Source organism: Adiantum capillus-veneris, chromosome 25, assembly GCF_014529385.1.
Source record: "Adiantum capillus-veneris isolate H3 chromosome 25, ASM1452938v2, whole genome shotgun sequence".
NCBI classification, from domain to species: Eukaryota; Viridiplantae; Streptophyta; class Polypodiopsida; order Polypodiales; family Pteridaceae; genus Adiantum; species Adiantum capillus-veneris.
The window spans coordinates 10,312,918-10,337,713 of record NC_140955.1 but is presented as its reverse complement, the minus strand read 5'-3'; the positions used below and the strand labels follow the sequence as shown (position 1 = coordinate 10,337,713).

Below are 24,796 nucleotides of genomic sequence, written 5' to 3'. Positions count from 1 at the left end.
GGATTTCCCGTAGAAGAGAAATCGGCCGTGCTCTGATACCACTGTAACAAACTTGGACACTCCAAGTCAAAAGAATCAACCGCGACAGCACCAAATAACCACTTCAAAACAATTCACAGATCACAATAGATTTGCACCGGCCCGGCGGAGTTCCGTGCCTAGAGATATTGGCCCCAAAGACTGGCGCCCCTTTCGGTATTTCTTTTTGTATTAATCAATCATCAAAGTACAAGAGAGCGGTTAGGGTTTCACTCTCAGACTCTGCGTCCAGATGCCCTGAGAAGTGAGGCCCTCACCACTAATTTAAAGGTTACAAGGGATGCCCAAAAGCAGAGCCCCAAAAGCTTTTAAAATCAAAAGCATCAGTTCTCTCTCTCTCTTAGAGAGTCTTTTCTCTTTTTTTAATAAAAAAAAAGCAAAAGCAAAATTCGCGTCGCTCATCATTTTCCAAAAAAAAAATAAAAAAATAAAAAAATAATAATTATTATTATTTTTTTAATAATCCGCCTCCGCGATTTCCGGAATTTAGGGTTTTTGGCAAAAATTAGGGTTTGCAGGAATTTTAGGGTTTCTGGCAGAAATTAGGGTTTTTGCTGTCCGCCACGTCATCACTTTGTGACAGAAGTATTGTTGTGGGCTGCCTAAAGGGCTTCGGGACTACTGTACCAAGAACAGAGTGGCTACCCTCACCCAGCTCATGGAAGTTGCTAACACTGGTCTTGCCTTGTTGAAAGGAGAGGACAGTGGGTTTCCGAGCAGCGAGAAAGGAGAGAAGCAAAAGAAAATTCAGCGAAGAAGCCCTTTGTGAAAACAGCTCTTGAGGCGTCACAGGGGTTAGAAAAGGCCACCAAAGACAAGGATTCAGCCGTGACTTCTAGAGCGTAGGCAAAGAAACAGAAAAGGAAGCCTTTTGTGCGCAAGTCGCTCGAGGAAAAGAAGATCCTAATGGTTGAAAATAAGTGGTTTATATGCGAGCAGTGTGGTCACTTTGCTACCAATTGTCCACAAAGGAAAAGACCAGCTGACTCAGATGATAAAGAGGACCAGAAAGGCAAGAAGCCTAAACCCACGGCAGGTTTGGTGCCAGATATGGTGGGTGATAGGCCCGATACAGATGCCAGTGAGTTATGCAGGGCATGGGGTAAAGTTAGGGATCAGACGGCACTCATCTTCTTTGATCCAGGTGCCAAAGCAAACTTTATCTCACTAGAGTTAGCTATGAAGCTGTCCATCAGAGCTGAAGAAATGGGATACAAACTTTAAAGTAAAGGCAGGGTTGGCACGTCCTGGCCACTCAGAGTGTGTTACTTCCATTATTGGAAAGCTGTGTCTCCATATTCAGTCATGTGTAGACACAGAAGAATTATATATCATGCCATTAGAAGGGTGGGATGCGCTACTTGGAATTCCGTGGATGTTCAGAGTGCATGGTGTGTTGGATGCCTTCGGCAAGACGATCACCCTCAGCATAGGGACAAAATTCATGTTTTGGATGTAAAGCTCAAAGGGGAGTCTATCCCTATTGTATTTGCTTCGGCTATCACTTCTGTAATAAAGAATCATCTTTCTGTGTGTCACGTGACACATCCCAACCCTATGTGTCCGTGGACAAGCTACACCACAACAGGGTTCAGTCAGTCCGATCAAGTTAGATTAGCAGTGATCTGGCACTTTTGTGAGTCTATTCGTAGACTGTGCATGCCCAGTCACTTAGCATAGATGCATATCCTCTGGTTGCACACAACATGATCATCGGAATTCCCATCAGAATCCATTAGCATCAGTTAGGGGAATTTTCCAGTGCATTTAGCCTATTTTCCTATTTATTGGGATTTTCACTTATTATTTTTAAGTGACTTTCCTACAAAAGTAGGTAGGGCAATTTTACTAAGTTAATATATAAGCAAACCAAAGTTCACACTTTCTGGCAGAAGAGGCAGCAGGAGCTTCCCGCTCAACAGGCAACTTCTCAGCAATACCCCCCCTCATGACCCGTCATCGCCATACCTCCCACTCCTCTTGGCGTTTTTGTCCCGAATCAGCCATCGCCAGGTCAGCCCATTTCCTAGCGTTTGTGACCCCTTCAGGCAGCCCCCAAAGCCCAACGTTTTTGGGATTGCAAAGCATCAGCAGAATCAATGTTTTGACATCAGCAATTTCAGTTTTTGCTGGCGTTTTTGCCTTGCTGCAGCGTTTTAACTTTCAGCCCCAACCTGCCGCAAATACACAGCATTTTCAGCCTTTAGCAAGTTGGCAGATACATCCCAGATCTGTTGCAGAAGTTTCCCCATCTTTAGCCCAAGAAAACGCAGCCAAAACAGTCATTTTCAGCCACCGAAACAGTCCCGAAATTCAGCGATTAGAAGATCTCAGATTTCAGCCGTCAAGTCGTCGTCGTCATCATCGGCATAGTCCCATTGCATCAGTCCATTGCATTCACATTGTACACCTTTGTGCAATCAAAGTAGACCACTCTCGCCGACGAGAGTGGGGCCTTCGGAGGAGGGTTTTACAACCTCTCGGGTGTCGTATCTCTTCTCTCTCCTTCTCTCAGTCTCATTCACTTGCGCACACAATATCTACTCACTTTGTTCGTGATCACAGCACTCTACAAGACGGAAGGCTCTTTCCTTCCCTAAGAACTAAAAGGAACCTTGAGCAATAAAGATCACTAATCTTGAGAAAATACAACATTCATTCCGCTGCACCTAACATTGGTGTTAGAGCTTTGGAAGTGTTCTGCATTACTCAAGGAAAGAACCACAAGGATTTTTTTTGCTTGTTGCGATCGCACGAACCCAAGTTTACTTGGGCGTGGCGATTCCTAATCGTGTATTGTTGAAGAGTGACAGGAATCCCAAGAAAGAAGGGCTTGTCCAGCCTCCCCTTGTGTCTCTTTTCACTCATTGAGAGCGGACCATGCACTTAGCGGCCGGCCAATCGACGTGAGGTGGGAAAAAGCAACCTTGGTGTGAGCGCAAGGCCGCCAAGGGGTGCGCCCGCAGAAAGGAGTAGAACTCGGGTGAAGAGAAGATCCTTCTTCGACGCGATTTGCAAGCAAAAGAAAACCTCAAGAACCTCAAGAACCCAAGATTCTCACGAGTCAAGGACCTCAAGAACCTCAAGACCCCCAAGAACCCAAGTTCCTCGTGAACTTAAGAACCCAAGACCCGCAAGAACCCAATTCCCTCGTGGACTTAAGAACACAAGAACCCACGATTGCAGAATGATCATCACTCGAAGCGGATTGGATACTTCGCTTGGAAGTGATGAGCATGAGAGAGGCGAAGAAGAATTTTCCCCACCAGGAGGTTTTTCCGACCCTTCCCCATCCACGACAAAGATTGCACTAACTCGTATGGAGGAGTTGGACCAAGAAAGAGAAGCAGAAAGAAAAGCCTACGAAGAAGATATGGCGGCCATCGAGCGTAAGTACCAAGAAAGAAGGGCAGCCATAGAAGCAGAATTTTATCGCGAGAACAAAGCACAAATGCAAGAGTTATTGCGACTCTTTTCTCAAGCTCAGGCACAGATGCAACAGAATCGGAAAAAGGACTCTCTCTCAGTCTCTTCTTCTCCACAGCATGACACACAGGAATTGCATGATGAGAAGCATGATGAATTGAATGATAATGATTTGCATGATGATTTGAAGCACAATGATAAGCATGATGATTTGGATGCCAATGATTTGCATAATGATTTGGATGACAATGACAAGCATGATGATTTGCATGATCAAGATGTGATTTCTCACAAGCATGATGATTTGCATGATCAAGATGTGATTTCTCACAAGCATGATGAGTTGCATGAAGATGATGTGATTGTTCACAAGGATGATGTGTTAGTGGATGCTTTTCCTAGTGAAGCTAACCTCGTTGTAGGTTCGATCAATCACGAAAGATTTGATCTTGGCTTTCGAGTCGAGATCCGAAGAACCCCCACAAGACGATTTGATCATTCAAGAAGAAGCGATCTTGGCTCTCGAGCCTTGGTCCAAAGAACCATCATAGGAAGTATTACGTGTTCGCATGATTGATACGCACGCATTGTTCGAGTGTTTCATTTGTGAAGGTTTCCTGTATTTTAGTCAGCATCGCTATGTGATCCCTTTTTCTAGGCATGACATATTGTATGTTGAGCACGTCTCTATCATGGATGCGTACGAATGTATGTGGATTTGCATGAAAAGTTGAAAAGTTTGTATGTCAGGAAGTCACATTCCATGTCTCTTCCTTGGCATGACACAATTTCTGAACGAGCACATGATTCTATGAGTACCAAGCATGGGCATTTCCATTGTGATTTGCCACAGTTGATTGATTTCGATCAAACAGAAAAGATTCGATCGCATTGTTTGCATGTGTTTGATGAACGGGTTGTCACTCCGTCTCTATGTTCATCTACATTGCATATACAGTCTTTAGAGAAGATAAGATTTTTTTCCTTCACTATACATGGAATGGGTATGTTCATGGTTTTGTGTTGGAGTTGGTTTCAGGAATTTTCAGCCATGGAGATTCTTGAAGACGAAAGAAGCAGGACTCTAGACGAAGTTGAAGCAACAAAGGAGATTCAGAAGATTTTGTGTCGCTTTCAGCGTGGCCCAAAGAAGCAAGTGTTGCAGACCTTTCTGAAGTTCAAGTACCGCTTGACTCACACAGTAGAGTGGGCCGGCGAAGAGTCCCTTCCAGGATTCCGGATGTTGTTGGCGATCTCCCTCGACGCCATACAGTTCGGTACCAGTACTTCACTTTGAAAAGGAGGGGATGTCACGTGACACATCCCAACCCTATGTGTCCGTGGACAAGCTACACCACATCAGGGTTCAGTTAGTCCGATCAAGTTAGATTAGCAGTGATCTGGCACTTTTGTGAGTCTATTCGTAGACCGTGCATGCCCAGTCACTTAGCATAGATGCATATCCTCCGGTTGCACACAGCATGATCATCGGAATTCCCATCAGAATCCATTAGCATCAGTTAGGGGAATTTTCCAGTGCATTTAGCCTATTTTTCTATTTATTGGGATTTTCACTTATTATTTTTAAGTGACTTTCCTACAAAAGTAGGTAGGGCAATTTTGCTAAGTTAATATATAAGCAAACCAAAGTTCACACTTTCTGGCAGAAGAGGCAGTAGGAGCTTCCCGCTCAACGGGCAACTTCTCAACAATACCCCCCCTCATGACCCCTCATCGCCATACCTCCCACTCCTCTTGGCGTTTTTGTCCCGAATCAGCCATCGCCAGATCAGCCCATTTCCTGGCATTTGTGACCCCTTCAGGCAGCCCCCAAAGCCCAACGTTTTTGGGATTGCAAAGCATGAGCAGAATCAGCGTTTTGACATCAGCAATTTCAGCCAAGCTAGCGTTTTTGCTGGCGTTTTTGCCTTGCTGCAGCGTTTTGACTTTCAGCCCCAACCTGCTGCAGATACACAGCATTTTCAGCCTTTAGCAAGTTGGCAGATACATCCTAGATCGGTTGCAGAAGTTCCCCTATCTTTAGCCCAAGAAAACGCAGCCAAAACAGTCATTTTCAGCCACCGAAACAGTCCCGAAATTCAGCGATTAGAAGATCTCAGATTTCAGCCGTCAAGTCGCCGTCGTCATCGGCATAGTCCCATTGCATCAGTCCATTGCATTCGCATTGTACACCTTTGTGCAATCAAAGTAGACCACTCTCGCCGACGAGAGTGGGGCCTTCGGACGAGGGTTTTACAACCTCTCGGGTGTCGTATCTCTTCTCTCTCCTTCTCTCAGTCTCATTCACTTGCACGCACAATATCCACTCACTTTGTTCGTGATCACAGCACTCTACAAGACGGAAGGCTCTCTCCTTCCCTAAGAACTAAAAGGAACTTTGAGCAATAAAGATCACTAATCTTGAGAAAATACAACATTCGTTCCGCTGCACCTAACACTGTGTACTTGATTTTTGTACGTGATGTCTCAGATAATGGTCAGTCAAATTTGTCTGTGTTAGATAAAGAGAAAGGTCAGTATTTTTGCAAAAGTTTAGTGACTGTTTTTGTGATTCATTACCGTTGCAATTGCCGCCAGAGAGACCTGAGGACCATCGGATAGATTTGGTGCGAGGGTGTAGCCCACCAAATAGACCTCCCTATAGGGTTAGTCCAGTGCAACAGAAAGAGATTATGGGCCAGGTTGAGGAGTTACAGCCTAGTTCTTCACCCTTTTGCTCCCCAGTGCTCCTAGTGCAGAAAAAGGATGGCTCATGGCACATGTGTGTTGATTACCATGTGTTGAATAGGAATACCATCAAGAATAGGTTTCCTATTTCTAGAATTGATGATATTCTCGATCGTTTAGAGGGTGCTGCAATTTTCAATAGGATAGACCTTAAGAGGAGCATAGGCGTCACTTGACCATTGTGTTTGAAGAGCTGCACAGTCACAGGTTACTTGTCAATCCTAAGAAAAGTGAATTCTTCTTGAAAGAGATCCACTTTCTTGGCCTCATAGTCTTAAAGGGGATGGTGTTAGAATGGATTCCACAAAGGTCGAAGCTATCAAAACATGGCAAGACTTGAAGACTGTGCACGATGTTAGAAGCTTCTTGGGTTTGTGTTCCTACTATAGAAGGTTTATCAGGAATTTTGCAGAGATAGCATCACCTCTTCACGCTTTGCAAAAGAAAGAGGTCACTTTCAGATGGACCCAAAAAGAGATTTCAGCTTTTAGTCTCTTAAAGGAAAAGTTGACTTCAGATCCAGTAATTGTTTTGCCAGATCTCAGGAAGTCATTTGTGGTCCAGTGTGACGCGTGTGGCAATAGCATCGGAGCAGTGCTAATGCAAGATGGACGTGTAGTAGCTTATGAAAGCCGAATTTTGCAAGGGCCAGAGAAGACTATGCAAGTCTATGAGAAAGAGCTCTTGTCCGTGATTCATTCGCTTTCTAGTTGGAAGCACTACCTCTTAGATGTTGATTTTGTTGTCCAGATAGACCATCAGACCTGGCGATACTTCTTGACACAGTCAAAGTTATCCAAAAAGCATATGCGATGGGCAAACATTCTTTCTATGTCCCACTTCCAGATTATGCATGTGGAAGGCAAGAAGAATGTTGTGGTTGATGCGTTATCAAGGAAGCCACAAATTTCAGCTGTGTCAATTCCTTATCATCATGAGCTAGATGACATGAAGGAACAATATGCTACTGATGAAGATTTTGCAAGGATTTTTGAACAGTTGCAAGAGGGGCAACATCATGAGCACTACCTCCTCAGAGATGGTTTTATGATGATGCATGACATACTTTGTGTCATCGTGGTATTGATGGGATAATTAAAGCGGTAGAGACATTCTTCTATTGGCCTAGGCACCTTGAGGAGAGATGTGGATGCCTTTGTGCGATCATGCATAATTTGCCAAAAGGTCAAGTTTGACAGGCAAAAGGCACCAGGGTTGTTACAACCACTGCCGATTCCCGATAAGCCATGGGAAAGCATTGCTATGGACTTTATCTTTGATCTTCCAAGAACTCCAACAAGAATGATGGTATATGGACCATTATCTGCAGGTTCAACAAGCATGCCCATTTTATCCCTGTTAGGAAGAGGATAAAATCTGATCAAATGGCACGCTTGTTTATGTACAATGTGTTTAAGTACCATGGTATGCCACAATCGATTATCAGTGATCGTGATCCTCGCATGAGAAGTTTGTTTTGGAGAAGATTGTTTGAGAACATGGGTACTACGTTCAAGTTCTCGTCTTCGTTTTATCCACAAACTGATGGACAATCAGAAGAGGCTAATTCTACTGTCTTAGATTTGTTGAAATGCTATGTGTCAGACAATAAGGGCAAGTGGGAACAATATTTGCCTATGCTTGAGTATGCGTACAATAATACGGTGCATTTTTCGACTGGCAAGGCACCTTTTGAGATTGTTGAAGGCGGCAAAAAAGTTCCTCCCATTTTGCATACAAAGGACAAGATCTTTGAGGCAAATTGATATGTTGAGAACATGGATGAAATGTATAAGAAAATTAAAGTTGCCTTGGAGAAGACTTAGGCGAAGCAGAAAAAGGCTGCCAATCGTCACCGTCGTAAATTGCTATTATCACCTGGTGATTGGGTTCTGTTAAGGTTCGAAAAGGCAACATTAAAGAAGATGAAGAGCAAGGAACGGTTGTTTCCTAAGCTCAATATGCGTTACTATGGGCCTTTTCAAGTGCGTGACAAGATCAACGATGTGGCTTACAGGCTGAAATTGCTTGATGCGTGGAAGATTCATAATGCGTTTCACGTGAGTCTTCTAAGACCCTTCGTGAGTGATGTGCCAATAGATATGCCAGATGAGGATCAATCAGAAGTTGAGGAACTTGATGATGAGATCCTGGTACCTGAGCAAGTTTTGGCACATAAGGATAGAAAAGTTAAAGGACCGGTTGCAAGACGCTATTTGGTGAAGTTCAAGAACTATCCGCCTATGGATGCAAAGTGGATGGAGGGGTAATGATAGGGCTAGCACATCAAATGTGCATATGAATTCAGTGTAATAGATGGAAATGACAAAAGTATGAAGGTCTCATTACGTCATTTGTATCTATGTATTACGACCTTTCTTGCGGATACATGCGATGATAAAAGAGTGCTAATAGCACAAGATCATCAATGGCTATGGTATGGAATCGAGGAAGTTTGCGATTTCAAAAGGGGGGTATGTCATGAGGACGTGGCAACTGTTAACTATGTCACAAGGACGTGGCAACTACTAACCTTAGTTGTTGGTTTCTTTCCAATGATTTTTGTTTTATTTTTGAGACCCTCTTTTTGAAGTTGCAAATGGTCGGACATTGTATGGACAATGTGAACGGTAGTTTCTTCTGCAGACGGGAAGTGGGTCGGCACTAGAATTCGTATAGTAAGAGGATGTCTAGGCTCAGTTTAAGATCATATAGGTCCCCCCGTCGCACTTAGCAAGTTGGTGGATACTAGGAAGTGAACTTAATAAAGGCATAAAGTCAAGGTGGCATCACCAACAGAAAGTATTCAATAGTTGGGCCACATTGCATTTTTGGATGCGGTCCCAATGAGGATAGATGGTTAGACGACCAGTGGGAGCCCAACGAAAGCATTTCCTAAAAATTGGGAAACTGCTATTTTGGGCCGTGAAATGTGTTTGCGTCATATGACACCTTCGGAATGACAAGGGAAACATTTTACAACTTTGCCGCGAAGTCAACTAGGCAACCAGTCGGGAGATTTTTAGGTGGCAACGCCGAAACGGAAAATACTTGTAATCGCGCTAAGTGGCACATTTCTGTGCACTTTCCTCTTGCAAAAAAATGGGGGCTGAATTTTGTAGCTGGGAGGGCTCATTTGTGGAACGTGTCTCACAGGTTACGAGCTATGAAGTGCTTCCTTTCCACTCCATGTACAGTGTGGTGCTAGGAGTGATGACCTGCATACTACGCACTGCTCTCTCTCTCCCCTACGTGCAGATATGTGATGCCCCACAAGAGGGATCTTCATTTGATTGATGTACAGCTCTGTGGTTTCATGCTTTTGTGCTGAGGCAAGAGCCTCCTTGAGCAGGAACAGGAGTAGCTAATTGCTACTCCAAAAGCAGGCACTGGTGAGGGTGATAACCTCACCGTACAGGTGCAATTTCAGCTCTGCTTATGCGCTGAATTTCAGCGAGATAGATGCTAGAACGATTGGGAACAGTGCCCCACTGACAGAGGACAGTTCGGGGATTGTTTAGGGCTGAAAACAAGGCAAAAACCAGTAAATACAGTGAGCTGAATTTACTGTTTTTGGGCAGAAATGAGAGGGTTTATGCCAGTGGAAGTGAGTTTCAGCAGGGGAATAGGTTTCATGCAAGTTTTGGGGCTGTTATGTTACTGAAATTTGGCCATAGGTGGTATCTAGCTGGATACAGGTAAAGAATTCCCAGGACTCTACTTCGTAATTTACCCTCTCAAAGTAAAAAGAAAACCGAAAGGGGCGCCAATTTTGGGGCCTACAGGTTGTCGGCGTCTGCTCGGAGCATTCTAGCTTTCGAGCCGTGTGTGTACTAAAGTGTTAATTCCCGTCGCAGGTTCCTTTTGCAAAGTATTCTGTGTGTGTGTGTGTGTGTGTGTGTGTGTGTGTGTGTGTCTAAAGTAAAGAATTTGGGTAAAGCCAAAGCCCTACAGGCCGGTTTCATGTTGTCTAGTCTTGTGGATGAGAGATGTATGCAAGGTGTACGTAGGCTTATGATTGATGTAAAATTTGTGAAGATGAAGGCGTCCAAGATTGTAAAGGCCATTGTCGTCTCCGACATTGTGTTCAATGCATCCTTTTGGCAAGAAGCCAAGTTACTTTTGAAGATTTGTGCTCCCATCTTGAAGATCCTTCGTTTGGCTGATAGGGAAAGAGCCACCATGGGGCTTGTGTACGAGCTTACAGATCGCATGGTTGAGCAAATTGAAAACATGCAAGGTGTTGATGCGGCAAGGATGCTAGAGATCAAGGACGTATGCATTGATAGATGGAATGTGATGCACACACCATTGCATGTTGTGGGATACTTGTTGCATCCTGTATGGCGAGGAAGAGGTCAATATATTGATAGTGAGGTTCATGACGGGTGGCTGACTTTTTTGGAGAGGTACATTAAGGGTGATTTGACCATGCAAGGTATCCTCATTGAGGAGTGGGACACTTTCCTCAATGAAAGGAAGTCATTTGCTCATCCTATTGCAAAGGATCCAAAGAGAATGCAAGAGGGTGTGAAATGGTGGGAGACTTTTGGGGCTTGCACGCCCACATTGCAAACTCTTGCACTTAAGGTGCTTTCTCAAGGGACATGTGCCTCTCCATGTGAAAGAAATTGGAGCACCTTCTCTCTCATTCACACCAAGAGAAGAAATAGGCTACTTCCTACTCATACCGAGAAGCTTGTCTGCATACACACCAACTTGAGGCTCATATGCAAGATCAAAGAGCGCGGCTATGAGAGAATAGAGGTCACATTAGAGATGCTTAACAAAGAGAAGGATGAGGAGCGTTTGCTTGAGTTGTAGGAGATTTTGGAGTCTATTGCACAGAGCACAGATGATGTTATGGAATCTCTTCCGATGAGGTGGCCTACAATGAGAGTTAGAACTCATTGCATTTTGCTCTAGCCTCGGTCCTTTACTTATGTTTTGGATACACTATCTAGTGGCTTGACTCTATCCTCTAGGCTCTACAGTCTGCTTATGTTTTATCATTTGGAGTCTACAGTCTTTTTTGGTTTTGGAGGCTCCATATTTTACCACCACTTGCTTTGCAAGTTTGCTCTAGTATCTACTTTGTCACTCTCGAGTCTCGACTCCTCACTCGTTGATTCAAATTTCAACTAGATTCTACATTTTTCTATGGTGTTTTAATGCATTTTATGATTTTGTGCTGCTCTTTAGTGTTGAAATTGCAATTTGTTATATATATAGACTACCTTTTAGGATGCTGTATGGTATTCCACGTATGGAATCTCTGGGGGGTCTGAATCGGGCTTATTTCGGGCTTCCATACCCGCGTAAGTGAGACGCATGGTTTACGTATGGAAAAACTATGGTGAGGAGGGTCTTCATTCTTTACCTCTCATTTCTCATGTGCAGGCGAAACATGAAGTACGACGGGGAGCACAAGCGGCATTCATTTATGCCTCTCTAGTAACTCAGGACCTAAAGGCTCCAAAAAGGTATTCAGGTCTGTTTATCAAGTATGAGCACCTCTTTTTGCAAGATGACCTTTCACCTCGTCTCCCACTCGAGCGGCCGGAGGACTATCGCACAGAACTCACGGAGGGGGCACAGCTAGTCAGTAAGGCTCCCTACCGTTTGAACAAGTCTCAAGAAGAAGAGTTAGAGCGGCAACTCACTGAATTAGTGGCCAGAGGATCCATACGCCCTAGTGTAAGTCCTTTTGCTGCTCCTATTTTATTTGTCGGCAAGAAAGATGGTTCGTCTCGTTTGTGTGTAGATTACAGAGCATTAAACAAGATGACCGTCAAGAACAAGTTTCCGATGCCTCACATAGAGTATATCCTCGACAGACTCAATGGGGCAAAGGTCTTCAGTAAGGTCGATCTCAAAAGTAGGTACCATCAGGTAAGGGTATTCAAAGGCGACATCTACAAGACCGCCTTTTGCACAGAGCGAGGGCAATGGGAATATGTGGTTATGCCTTTTGGATTGACAAGCGCTGTGGGTACATTCGTCCGTCTCATGGTAGGTCATTTTGGTGATATGATTGGCGTGTGTGTGTTAAACATCTTTCTTGATGACATTCTTATATTCTCTGCATCATGGGAATAACACGAAAAGGATGTAGAAAAGGTTTTAGTCTGCTTGGATGAGTGTCAGCTGTACATTGCAACTACTAAGTCTGAATTTTTTCTAACTGAAGTTACTTATATAGGCTATATCATTTCTGTAGCAGGTGTCAAGCTTGATCTTGCAAAGGTAGAACAGGTTCGTAATTGGGATTTGCCCAAAACTGCTTATGATGTGCGTTCTTTTCTTGGTCTATGTCAGGCATATAGTTCGCACGTAGAGAGTTTTGCACGCATTGCCGCACCAATGACAGATGTTTGAAAGGGATGAAAACTCTCCGTTTGTGCGTTGTTTTTCTCGAGGTAGTCGTTGAGGTGTTTGAAGCTTTCAAGGTTGCGGTGATAGAAGCGTCATGTCTCATCTTTGCCTCTTGGGATGACCCCCTTTGAGGTATGGACGGATGCAAGCAATGTCGCCATAGGAGCTGTTCTTTAACAACATGGCCGCCCAGTTGCATTTCTCAGTCGGAAGTTAAATAGTGCAGAAAAGAACTATTCAGTTTATGATAAGGAGCTTTTGTCTGTTATTCATTCTCTAAAGCATTGGAAGCATTTTCTTTATCGTAGAGAGTTTACAGTCTGCACAGATCATCAAGCCCTGAAGTGGCTCTAGTCTATGCCTATTTGCACATTGAAATGATCGCAAAGCAAGGTGGTCTCAGTTTTTTGAGCAATTTGGTGGTTTGATTGAATATGTTCATGGAAGAACTAACCCTATTGTAGACGCGTTAAGTCGCAAAGGACAGATCTTGGCTCTTGAGTCAAGCTCCACAGTTTCTAGTCAGGGTGTCTCTTTCGACAGTATGAAGAATCAGTACGCAGATTCCAAGTTTGGTAAGCAATGGTTGCAGGCTTTTGCTTCCGAAGGGTCCATCAACTATCTCATTTGTGAAGGATTGTTGTATTTTCGTCACCGTCTATGTGTGTTGCCCTCTCTCAAGCCAGCCATATGCACGATGCTTGTGACTCTCTCACGAGTGGGCACAGGGGAATGAACACTTCTTTGGAAAAAATAGAAAGATTCTTTTATTGGCCTAAAATACGAAAAGATGTATTTAACTATGTCACCCAGTGCACCGTTTGTCAAAAGGTAAAAGCCCCTAGGGGTAGGCAGCAAGATCTCTTTATACCATTGCCCATTCCCGAAGGACCTTTTCAGGATGTCTATGGATTATGTGACTAATCTTCCACCTAGTTTGCATGCAAGGAACACACAATGCTTAACAATCGTTGATCGTTTAAGCAAATTTTGTATGTTAATTCCTGGTAAGGCCATAGTTACCGCACAAGATGTAGCACGGTTGTTCACTAAGCATTGGTTGGTGTCTGTGCTCTGCCTTACTCTTGGAGAAGACGATGATGTCGTCAAAGAAAGTGCCCACAAGTGCCTACGGAGAGTCGCCTCCACGCGGTGGGACTGGATTCTAACTGAGAACTCTCCATTGCCTCTTAGGGATCTTCTAGCGGATGGGTGACACTCAACCCGTGAAGATTTAACCTCCAAGTAGATGAGGTAACTTGTCCCTTGTGGGTTTTATAACGCACTATACCCAAGGGTTTTCCCAAGGGTATTGAACGCATTACGCCTTATACCTGGGCTAAAGGTAGGGATCTTCCACCGGATGGGGTGATTCCCAACCCGCGAAGATCTACCTTCCAAGTGGATGAGATAGCTCACCCCTTGTGGCATTTGAACGCACTACACCCGAAGTTTGTCCTATGGGTATTGAACGCATTACGCCTTGTGCTTGGGCTAAAGGTAAGACTTGAGGACTTTAGGAGGGTGGGGTAACTCACCTTCCTGAAGTTGGCGAAGAGCCCCGTGAGGGGGGGGGGGGTTTGGACATCTCGGGCCCACCCCACGGGGTGCTTGGGAGGGAGGTGTAAAAGCCTTTCTCCCCCCAGACCTGGGTCAGAGGCGCTCCCCCTATTGGGCCACGGGAGGGGGAGAAAGGAGTGGTGGCTCCCCTTGAGCTGCGAAGGGATGAGTCTCGAGCAGTACCTCCCAATTTAGTGCGAAAGGGTGGGTGTGCTGTGAACCAAAAAAATTAGGACTCACTCCATGGTGAGATCCAAACTCCACTTTTCGAAGTGCGGAAGTGGGGTATGTTGTGTAAACCTCCCCCTTGCCCGCCATGCAAGGGGAGGGAAAATAATTGGTGCCCACCTTGGCACTACGGGGGAATGGGAAGCAAGTGGTCTCTCTCCCAGCCCCCGTAGGAGAGAGTATTCAGGGGCCCTTAATGAAAAATACAACCATATATATAAACGCTCTTGCTTTCATTCTTTCAAATTCTCCTATTCTCAAAGCTATCTATACTCTCAAAGCTTACTATACTCTCAAAGCAATGACGAACTTGTGTTCAGTGAGTGCTATGAGTACATTGCACACCTCTATTGGAAGGAACGAACTCCAACGGCAAGCACGGACAATGCCTAATGGGAGGAACGAACCTCAAAGGCAATCGATTAGATAGGATACCCGAGAGGCACGAACCCCGGGAACAATCAGGTGTGCTAGCTTTTACCCTGCGAAGCACCTCGATCAGAGGGATTGGACCCTCTGCGCCTGGGGTGGATAGACCACCCCGCGGGGTGGGGGATTTTACCTTGCGAAGCACCTCAAGCAGGGGGAACGAATCACTACATGGGGTGGGGGAATTTACCTTAGTCTCCGTTGAGGCTGCCTCAAGTGGGGGGATTGGACCCCCCACGCTTGGGGTGGATAGACCACCCCGCGAGGCTCGAGCCAGTGACATCAGACGAATGGAAAGAGTGTGCATGACACGTCTGACATTGACATCGTTGAAACGTGGAGTAGCTTTTGGTGAATTCGGTTTCGCATGTGTATGGGGAGCGGACAATCATAGTGTTCGCAGCTTTTGGAGGCAGTTGGAGATTGCGAGAGTGGGAGCTAGTGTGATCAAAGTTAGCAAAGTTCCAACATGCATTGTAGGAATGTACGCTTTGATCTCTATACCCACTCTCTTAGCACAGTTGAAGCGCTCGTAGGTAAGCTAGTTGCAGAACAACAGCAGATGGAGATGCAGACTGTGGAGACCGTATTGAGACCGGGCCGGGTCTGCAACTAGGAGTAGATGTAATGCTGTTAACATAGTCACAATCGTGACATTAGGTACGAAACCCTAAACCTGCAGAAAAACACAGCAGGTTGTAATTCTCCGTTTTGGACCGTTTCGAGCGGAGCAAGCATGCCTACGTGTGTCTTAGGTGCTCCTGCACGCAATGAGACAATTCCCCTGTAAATCGGACGAGTTTCATGCGAGAAAACTCTCCGTTTTGGGATTCCTTCGCGATAGAACTGCGCGTACCTGAAGGGGATTAGCAATTAGCTAATATGGTTCTTGTACAGAAGGCTCTTGCCTTGGCAAACGGGCATAAAACCCCCATAATTGTACATGGTCATCTGAGAAGCCCAACTAGAGGGGCATTACCATATGTGCAAAGAGGAGAGAGAGATGCGCAAGAGCAAATTGTCGTGCTACATAGAGCAAGGGAGAAGGCAAGCTTTCCATTAAAGCTGTGAGCACCTCCACCCACTACTCACACACACTGTAGCACACACTTACCCAAAAAGCTCCCTCTCTTGAAATGGGTGCCCCCTCTTGCTGATGCTTCTGGCAAATGCATTTGGAGCCGCCATGTGTCCCTTATGCCTCTTTTGAGTTAATTTCCTAGTACCCACTGACTTATAAGTGTAGCAAGGGGCCTAAATGACTTTGAAATGAGCCTAGATACCCTTTTATTGCTCGGATTCCAGTGTCGATTGGCCCGACCAACTCGTGGTGACCTGCCCTTCCCGACTGCAGGTGAAACTCTCGGCCGTCAGCTGTTTCACACTGGCCATACAATGTCCGGTCATTTGCAACTTCAAAAAGAGGGTCCCAAAAATTAAACAAAAATCATTGAAAAGAAACCAACAACTCAAGTTAGCAATTTCCATGTCCTCGTGACACTTCCTTGCCAAAAATTTGCCGAGTTCTCTTCAATTCCTGTGCCGGATTCTTTGCTTGCCCACCGAGTGGTGTTATCTCTGTCAGATTCTTCGCAAAAACCCATGTGTACTCTTGGGTTCTTATGCCCTTTAAGACAAAGTAACATATAAAACCTCAATTGTTCTTGTCATGTTCTCCTCGAGAATCTGTGTGCTACAGAAGGATCGCATCTTCCGTAGAAGAAGAATCTTTTTGAGCTCTGATACCAATGTAACAGGCTTGGACACTGCAAGCGAGAAATCAATAGCAATGCATGAACAAAAACTTCAAAGTCAGTGAACTTTAGTATATATATATATATATATATATATATATATATATATATATATATATATATATATATATATATATATATAGAGAGAGAGAGAGAGAGAGAGAGAGAGAGAGAGAGAGAGAGAGAGAGAGAGAGTCGACACGGCATGGGGAAGTTCCATGCCTCGAAGTATTGGCCCCAAAGACCCTCCCTTTTGGTATTTCTTTATAACTAATCATTGCAAAGTACAACTCTCGAGGAACCTCTTCTCTTGGACTTTGCATCCAGATGCTCTGCAAAGTGAGGCCGCATTGCTCTTTTATTCTTACAAGGGATGCTCAAATTTCAAAAGCAAAGCCCCAAAAGCATTGTATCAAAAGCACTGCAAACCCAAAAGCGTCTGCTCTCAAAAGGTGCCAGCGTGAATCGCGGAAAGCCATATAGCTTGTCACGTGGCACAGCCAGTGCAAAATGCGGAATTTTCCTACAGCTTGCCACGTGAGCATTAGTACAATGTGCCATATTAACATGTTAGCGCTATTTACGGAACCCTCTCTCAGGGTGCAAGCTTCTGGTCTTTAGGGTTTTAGGCCCCTCGGCCGGGGTACCATAAGTTGGTACAAGTTTGAGCTTCAAGTTCTTTAATTTAAGCCTCTCGGCTAGGCTTTGTAAGTTGGTAAGACTTTATGTATCTTTCACTAGAGGTTGGACCTCCCTCTGTCCGGAGTGCGTCCAGTCGGCCATGCCACATCATCACTTTGTGACAACTATTATATTGATATCCTTTCTTTTTATATTCAAGCGAACGAGACCCTTGACCATCCCCACAAGATAGTACATTCACAGAGCATATAGTTCACAAAATCACATACTTAGTTCACACTGAACACGTGTTCCAATCATGCAACCTAGCCATCTGTCACAAAGTGATGATGTGGCATGAACAAGTTGAAGAGAAATGGCCGAGTGGACGAGAAACTGAACTGACGAACTTGAAGAACTTACGAGCACAACCAAAAACTCTAAAAACCCAAAGCTTAACTTTGGAGGGATTTTTCGTAAATCGCGCCGATGACGTGGTAGTTGTATGGACGTCTGCGTTTTGCACTGATGACGTGGCAGGTTGTACATATTTTCGCAAATCACATTGGGCGTCGCTAGCTGATTTCAACGCTAGCCTTTGGGAGCGAACGCTTTTGGGTTTTAGTGCTTTTGAACTTAATGCTTTTGGGGCTCTACTATTGGGCATCCCTTGTACTGTTTATAAGAGCCCTTGGGGCCTCGCTCTGTAGATCATTTGGACGTAGAGTCTAAGAGCAGAGGACCCTCGGGAGTTGTACTTTGCAGTGATCAATAATAAAGGAAGATCAACAGGGGCGCCAATCTTCGGGGCTAGTGCTTCTGGGCGTTGCACTTCGCCGTGCCATATCGACTCTCTCTCTTTCTATTTAAGGTCAGTGATTTTGAAGTTTTTGATCGTGTGTTGCTATTGATTTCTTGCTTGGAGTGTCCAAGCGTGTAACAGTGGCATTAGAGCTCAGAAAGATTCTTCTTCTACGCAGGATTCGATTACTTCTGCAACACACTTATTAGCCACTCCCACCCTTTGTCAATCGCACATTGGGCGCACTCCCGTTTTCATTGTTTTGTCTTAAGCATAGTTACCGGGGAACGCGTTCCCTAGGCCCTGGAACGCCGGAACGTCGTTCCCTCCCCCCTTGCCATGCTTGAACGTCCCAGAACGTTTTGCCGTTCCGGGTGACCACGTGATACCGGAACGCCGGCCGGAACGGCCTCGGAATGGCCAACTCTCAAAAATGGGGAGAAATGGGCAGTTTTTTGCAAATTTGTAGCGAAGATTAGGTGTTTTTTAAAGTGTGCAAGGACTCAAAATGCACCCCCTCACACCCATTCCCTTCTCAAGCAAATCCACATGCCCTCAAGGTCTAAGGCTTAAGCCTTAAGCTCAATCGACTCTCGAGTCTCAAGCTCTCCCCCTCTCACTCTCTCAAGCTCTCTCCCTCTCTTGAGTCTCTCTCTCTCTCTCTCAAGCTCTCTCCCTCTCCCTCCCTCTCGAGTCTCTCCCTCTCCCTCTCGCATCATCCATAACCTAGGAGTGTTTTTTGTGAGTATTAGACTCAAAAGGACTCTAATACCACTTGTATTCAAATTTCAAAAATTTCAAACATGTAGAGCTAAAAATTGCATTATTTGGGTGTGTGTTTTTTTATGCCTCCCGTTCCCCGCCGTTCCTGTTTCGGATCCCTAGCCGTTCCCCGTTCCGCGGGGGTCCGGGCGCCGTTTTCGTTCCGCGTTCCGGGTAACTATGGTCTTAAGGGCATAAGCCATAAAGAACCCAAGAGTACACATGGGTTCCCGCGGAGAATTTGACAGACATAACACCTCTCGGTGGGAAGGCAAAGAAAAGTTGAAATCCGGTGCAAAAACTGAAGAAAAGAATGAATAATTGAGCAGATTTTCGGCGGGAAAGTTTGCCAGAGCGGAGTACAAACATCAATTGCAGGTTGACACATGTGTGAAAAGATAAATGAAGTACTCCCAAAACCCGAAATATGTGAAGTATCTGAAGACTTATCCCATGGATGAGATTCATGCGAGATTGCGAGAGGCCATTGATTCTCCTCTTAGGTCAGGGAGAAAGCTGAAAGGACTGTGAGTGTTTCCCGTATTTCGTGATTTCATTGATCTTTTGCTCCATGGCTCGATCAATTTCTTTGGATGCCGAAAGAGAAGTCCTCGTGTCAGATTTCGGCTTTGCTTTCACTTTCATTGCCAACTTGAGAGGAGGGTTGGTGACCTTCTGCCACCTCTCGTAAAATTCTAGGATCGGTTGGTCCATAAATTCCGCACATTTAGGATCCTTTGAATATTCCACGAGTCGCTTTTGCATGAGGGCTAACTTGCAGTTTGCATCGAAGGTCTGCAAGACGTGGATCCTTGATCAAGCATTCTTTGAGTTGATCATCCAACTCCTCATCAACCTATCTGCCATTGGTTCTTCATCCCGAGATAGGATGACTTCCCATTGCTGATCGGATTCTCTGTCAGAATCTATAGCGTGTGCTGCAAAAAGTCTCATCAGATCCTCCATGAAAGAAGAATTGACTGAAGCTCTGATACCACTGTAGCCGGCTTGGCACTAACAAGGCGGTAATTCCACAACAACGCACGAAAAGAACTGAAATTTTTTAGCACTTGAAACTTTAAAACTAATCTTCTTTTCAAGAGCGTTGTCCAGCTCTTTTTGCAAGTAGAACTTCCGCTTCTCTGCACTCGTTTAGGGAGGGAAGTCTGAGTCTTTTCCTGGCTATCTTGGCCGACAGTCAACTTCCGAGGAATTGCTTGAGAGGGATCTAAAAGGAAACACCAATACTGTGTCCACTTTGAGGACGACTCCAATTCTCCTTCCGTTCCCCTTCTAGTTCCAGTTCCAGTGAGGAAGAAAGGTGGAAGTTGAGGAAATGAAAGTACCGGAAGAGAATGTCAAGAAATTACCACAAGAAATGATTTCGTTCAAACACAGATACTCCATCTTCTGACGACTTTGATGATGATTCATGCACCTTCGAGACCTACAACGGAAGGCTAACACCACTTCACATTTTGTACTCCAAATTTTTAGTGCACAGCTATACCATGCCCTGAGTGACCTGCTCTGATATTAACATTGACAAGAAACCTGTGGATTAAATAGGGCTCTTACAACTGTAGTTTTCCTAATTTTGGGGAGCTAAAATCAGAGGCTCTTCACTTACTTAAGTCTGGTCCTTCACATGTATTTCAAATTAGCCTAGAATGCCGCCTTAGATAGCCAATGTTTTTCGTTGAGTCTTATGTGGCCTAGTGGTGGTTTCGAATTAAAAGTGTTTATATTTGGTTAATATTGAAATCTGCAATGTGGGAAAATGCGATGCATTCTGCAAAGAGTTTGATGGGAAGTTTGTGGATATGAGCTCTTACTGAAAATGAACTTGTATTGCAGGTTATATTGGAGTCTAAATCGACAGTTGTCTGTCTTGACAAGAACTACAAGCCTGTTCGTTTTCCAGCGGATTTCAAGTCAAAAATAGCACTTTACCTACGAGAAGAGGCAAACTAACCATGGCAACAACAGATAGCCATAACACGTGAAACTCCAATTTTCTTAGTCCAAGTAGCTACAAGTACTTGCCAAAGAAATACTGTAAGCCTTCTTATGCGTTTGCTCTCAACACTTGGATTTGTGGGTGGAACAAGTGTCCAATTGGCTTGGCCCACCCTCTTTGAAGAAATTATTGAACTGGTTATTGACATGTATGTGCGATCGGGCACTCTTGCCCTCTCTGTTCATGATCTTGAGTCAGTGAAACTATCTTTCTATGAAAATGTATGTGCATCTCCTCTTGTTGAACTATATCTAGGTTTTATTACCCTTCTCTTGCTGGAACTATATCTAGGTTATATTATCCTTCTCTTGCTGGAACTATATCTAGGTTTTACTTCCCTTATCTGCTCTATGAAAATGAAATTAGCCACTACTTAAGTATCAAAGCCGACTCATGCACATGTGCATAATTATGACTTCTAAATGACCGAGGATCATCCGTTTAATCACATCAATTATCACAAACATTATAGATGTTGATGCTTTCTCCTCTTTCCTCTCCTTCTGCTATGATTGCTCTTCCTTTGGTCTATGGAGTAACACTTTGAAAGAGGGTGATTCTTTTGGCCACAATATGTACTAGGTCCTTTTCCTTGCAAAGCTAAGACAATGTGTTAACATAAGACTCTAGCAAAGGTTTTAGACGTGTTGTCCTCGTCTTCCTCGCGAACTTCAGTTTTAATGTAGGCCAATTATGCACTCATCCCATAAGGAAATGTTGTGATGTTATTCCCTAACGCTTGCCTGTCTTTCGCAATATGTTGTGCATTAATGGATGAACATGAAGCCCCATTTTGAGTGGTCTCAAGTTTTGATTGCTAGGCCAACTCCCTTCGACACCCTAGCACTTGTTAAAGTACTAGCTATATGTGAACTCCTATTTATGAACATCAAACCTTAAAACAGCCACACTCACAGAGAGAGAGAGAGAGAGAGAGAGAGAGAGAGAGAGAGAGAGAGATGAGATGATATGAAATGTCATATTAACGTCTTCAAAAGGCCATAATGACCTATGAGACCCGAAAGTTACAAAGTGGTGGATCTGATACAAAGTCAGAGTAACAAAATAACCTAACAACAGTACAAAACAAAGATATATGGGAGTTCTCTAGGGCTGGTGACATTATCATCCTCGGGGACTTCAATGCTAGGACTGCCCATCACTAGGCAGTGTTTTATGATACTTCAGAGGAGATGCTAAGAGAGATAGATGTGGCAGAGACGGGCCTTTCCAGACTATCACACGATATGGAATATACTGAGTATGGGCGACACCTGATAGACATGGGTGGGCACTGCACATGGATTGGCCATCTTGAACGGCCTACAGAGATTTCTTGCTACGAGAGGCTTTACATGCTTCCCACACAGACATGGAGCCAGCACGGTGGACTATGTCATGGCACAATCGAATCTCATCTCTAGTATCGAGGATCTCACAGTTGGGCCCAGATCTGTCGGGGTGGCGGTGGATCATGCTCTGGTGTCAATGACCATCTCCTTCCATTTCAGTGCAGCACACAGGCCACGAGTAGCAATCTCTACTCGCTACACATTCACAAGGGAGACGGACTTTGTATACATGGACGGAATCTACAGACGCCTATGCACTGAGGACCCGGGGCGACCTCTGGAGGAGCTAACTACTATACTGACACAGACATTACATGAGGCAACAGCTGAAGCATACCCACACACCCAGCCTGAGCAGAGCCGCCAATTTGGGAGCATGTCTCAGAACAACTGGTACGATGAGGAGTGCTGCTAGACTAGAGTCAGACTTCAGAGGGAGGTGCTGTTGGGGGACGTCACTCACAGACAGTCACAGATGGACTTCCGACGTCTAGTGCGGCAGAAGAAGAGGGCTTTTTTGGCTAGACTCGAGCAGGATCTATATCAGCTATTCTTGAGTCAAGACTCGTGTGAGGCGTGGCGGCTCTTTCATGAGCACCCCCCCCCCCCCCCCCCCCCCCCCCCCTGCTATTTCCTCCACAGAGACCTGGGGTCAGTACGCATCATCTTTGTACACAGTACTTGGATAGCCACCCCTCCCCAACCCCCCCGACCCATGCTCACATACATGTGTCTTTTTCACTGCTGAGATGGTGAAGAAAGCCATTGACAGGATGAAGACTGGGAGAGCATATGATCATGAGGGCCTAGTAGCTGAGCATTTCATGCATGCCAAAGACCTACTAGTAGAGCTTCTAGCAGTTATGTTTAACCGTGCCATGTGTGAGGGCCTACCGGACACTTGGAGCCTATCTACAATCGTACCTATCTTCAAATCAGGAGACCCCATGGAGCTTGGGAATTATCGCACTATTATGATTGGGCACACACTGGCACGGTATCCATTCTTGAGCAACAACTGAGTAGATGGGTAGAGAGGGAAGGAATACGTGCAACTGGGCAAGCAGGATTCAGGAGAGGCTTCTCTACTCTTGACCATATCCTAACACTCAGGGCCATCATCGAGGAAGGCAGATCTCATGGGAGACAGATCTATTGTAGCTTTGTGGACTTCCGCAAAGCTTTCGACACGGTACCCAGAGCTAGACTAATGCGCATATTACAGGAAATGGGAGTACCCATAGAACTCATTTGGGGGATCATGGCATTGTACAAATCAGTAGTAGGGCATGTACGCACCCCGAAGGAACTTTCTACACTGGTTCACTCCACTATTGGGGTGAAGCAGGGCTGCCCGCTCTCTCCCACTCTTTTCGGTATGTATGTGGATGAGATTTCTGACTACATTGACAGCGATGGGGATAAAGGTGCTCAGTTGGTAGGGACATGGATTCCACTTTTGTTATATGCTGATGACATAGTGTTGATCTCCGAATCCCCAGAGGGAATGCAACGTCAATTGGATGCTCTGCATACGTTTGCCCACGAAAGTGGTTTGTCTGTCAACCTGGGTAAAACCAAGGTTATGGTGTTTAATACCACCCCACAGTGGATCAGGAGGTCAGCACCTACACTCACATACGGCCAGGAGACTGTGGAGTACACAGACGCTTACACTTACCTTGGAGTGGTTTTTAGCGGACCTACATTCTCACTCAGAAGAGCAGCAGAAACCAGACTTACTAGAGCCCACGCAGCATTGGGTAGATTGGAGAGGATGTGTTCGCAGGTTCAGTTTCAAGAGCCCCGGATGAAGCTCTGGCTCTTTGACACCTTGGTGGCTTCAGCATTGCTCTATGGAACCGAGATATGGGACCTTCACTGGATCACCACGGGAGGACGGGTCGCTCAGATGGATGGGGGAACATGGAGAAACCTCTCGTCTCTATGATCTTGCGGCTCATTAGAGCCAAGGCATCAATACCACGGGCCATTATCCGAACAGAGCTAGCGCCCCCCCCACTTTTGGTGGAGGCGCTCACCAGATCAGTCTCCTTCATAAACCGCACATGGGCACTTCCTAGAGACAAATATGCTCGCATAGCACTTGAAGCCTCTCGACAGTTAGCCATACAAGGAGATACAACATACTGGTATGGGGAGATGACATCATGGTTTCAGGCACATGAGGCACATGGGTTCAGCATAGACCGGCTGCCACCATTCCATTACTCATTGGATGCACCATCTCTCACCCTTACACAGTCAGAGATCACCAAGCTCATACGCCAAGACCTGACCTAGCTAGACACCAGAAGGACATGGATACAACCAGCACAGGAATTGGGCACGAAGATGGCTTTTTACAAAGACCTTCTCCAGCTTACGGAAGATGGTTTTGTGGCGAGACCCAGATACATGGATACCCACTTGTCTCATGGGATACGATGTGCTATTCGCTAGTTACGCACATCTTCTCACCAGTTGCGGATTGAGATGGGGAGATATAGCGGAGTACCAGCAGAGGACAGGACATGCCCCTTGTGTAACATGGAACCTGAGACAGAGCTACACTATACATGTCGCTGCCCCGTCTACTACGAGATACGAGGCCGCTTCCATTGCTTGTTCAGAGAAGGTTTTGGACCACTCTCAAGAGTCATGGGATACGAAGATCAGA

The 24,796-nt window shown here is 45.2% G+C and overlaps 1 protein-coding gene across 2 annotated transcripts in view; it reads left to right on the top strand.

Moving 5' to 3' along the window:
* Positions 1 to 21,028, top strand: part of LOC147424412 (acyl-acyl carrier protein thioesterase ATL3, chloroplastic-like) — a 43,749-nt gene extending 22,721 nt beyond the window's left edge. For both annotated transcript variants that reach the window (XM_086499517.1, XM_086499518.1), the window contains one exon: positions 20,602 to 21,028. Coding sequence is in view for 1 of the 2 variants with exons in the window: in XM_086499518.1 (XP_086355644.1) it covers positions 20,602 to 20,718 (117 nt within the window). In the remaining variant the exon portion in view is untranslated. The remainder of the gene's footprint in view (positions 1 to 20,601) is intronic.
* Positions 21,029 to 24,796: the final 3,768 nt, after the last annotated feature.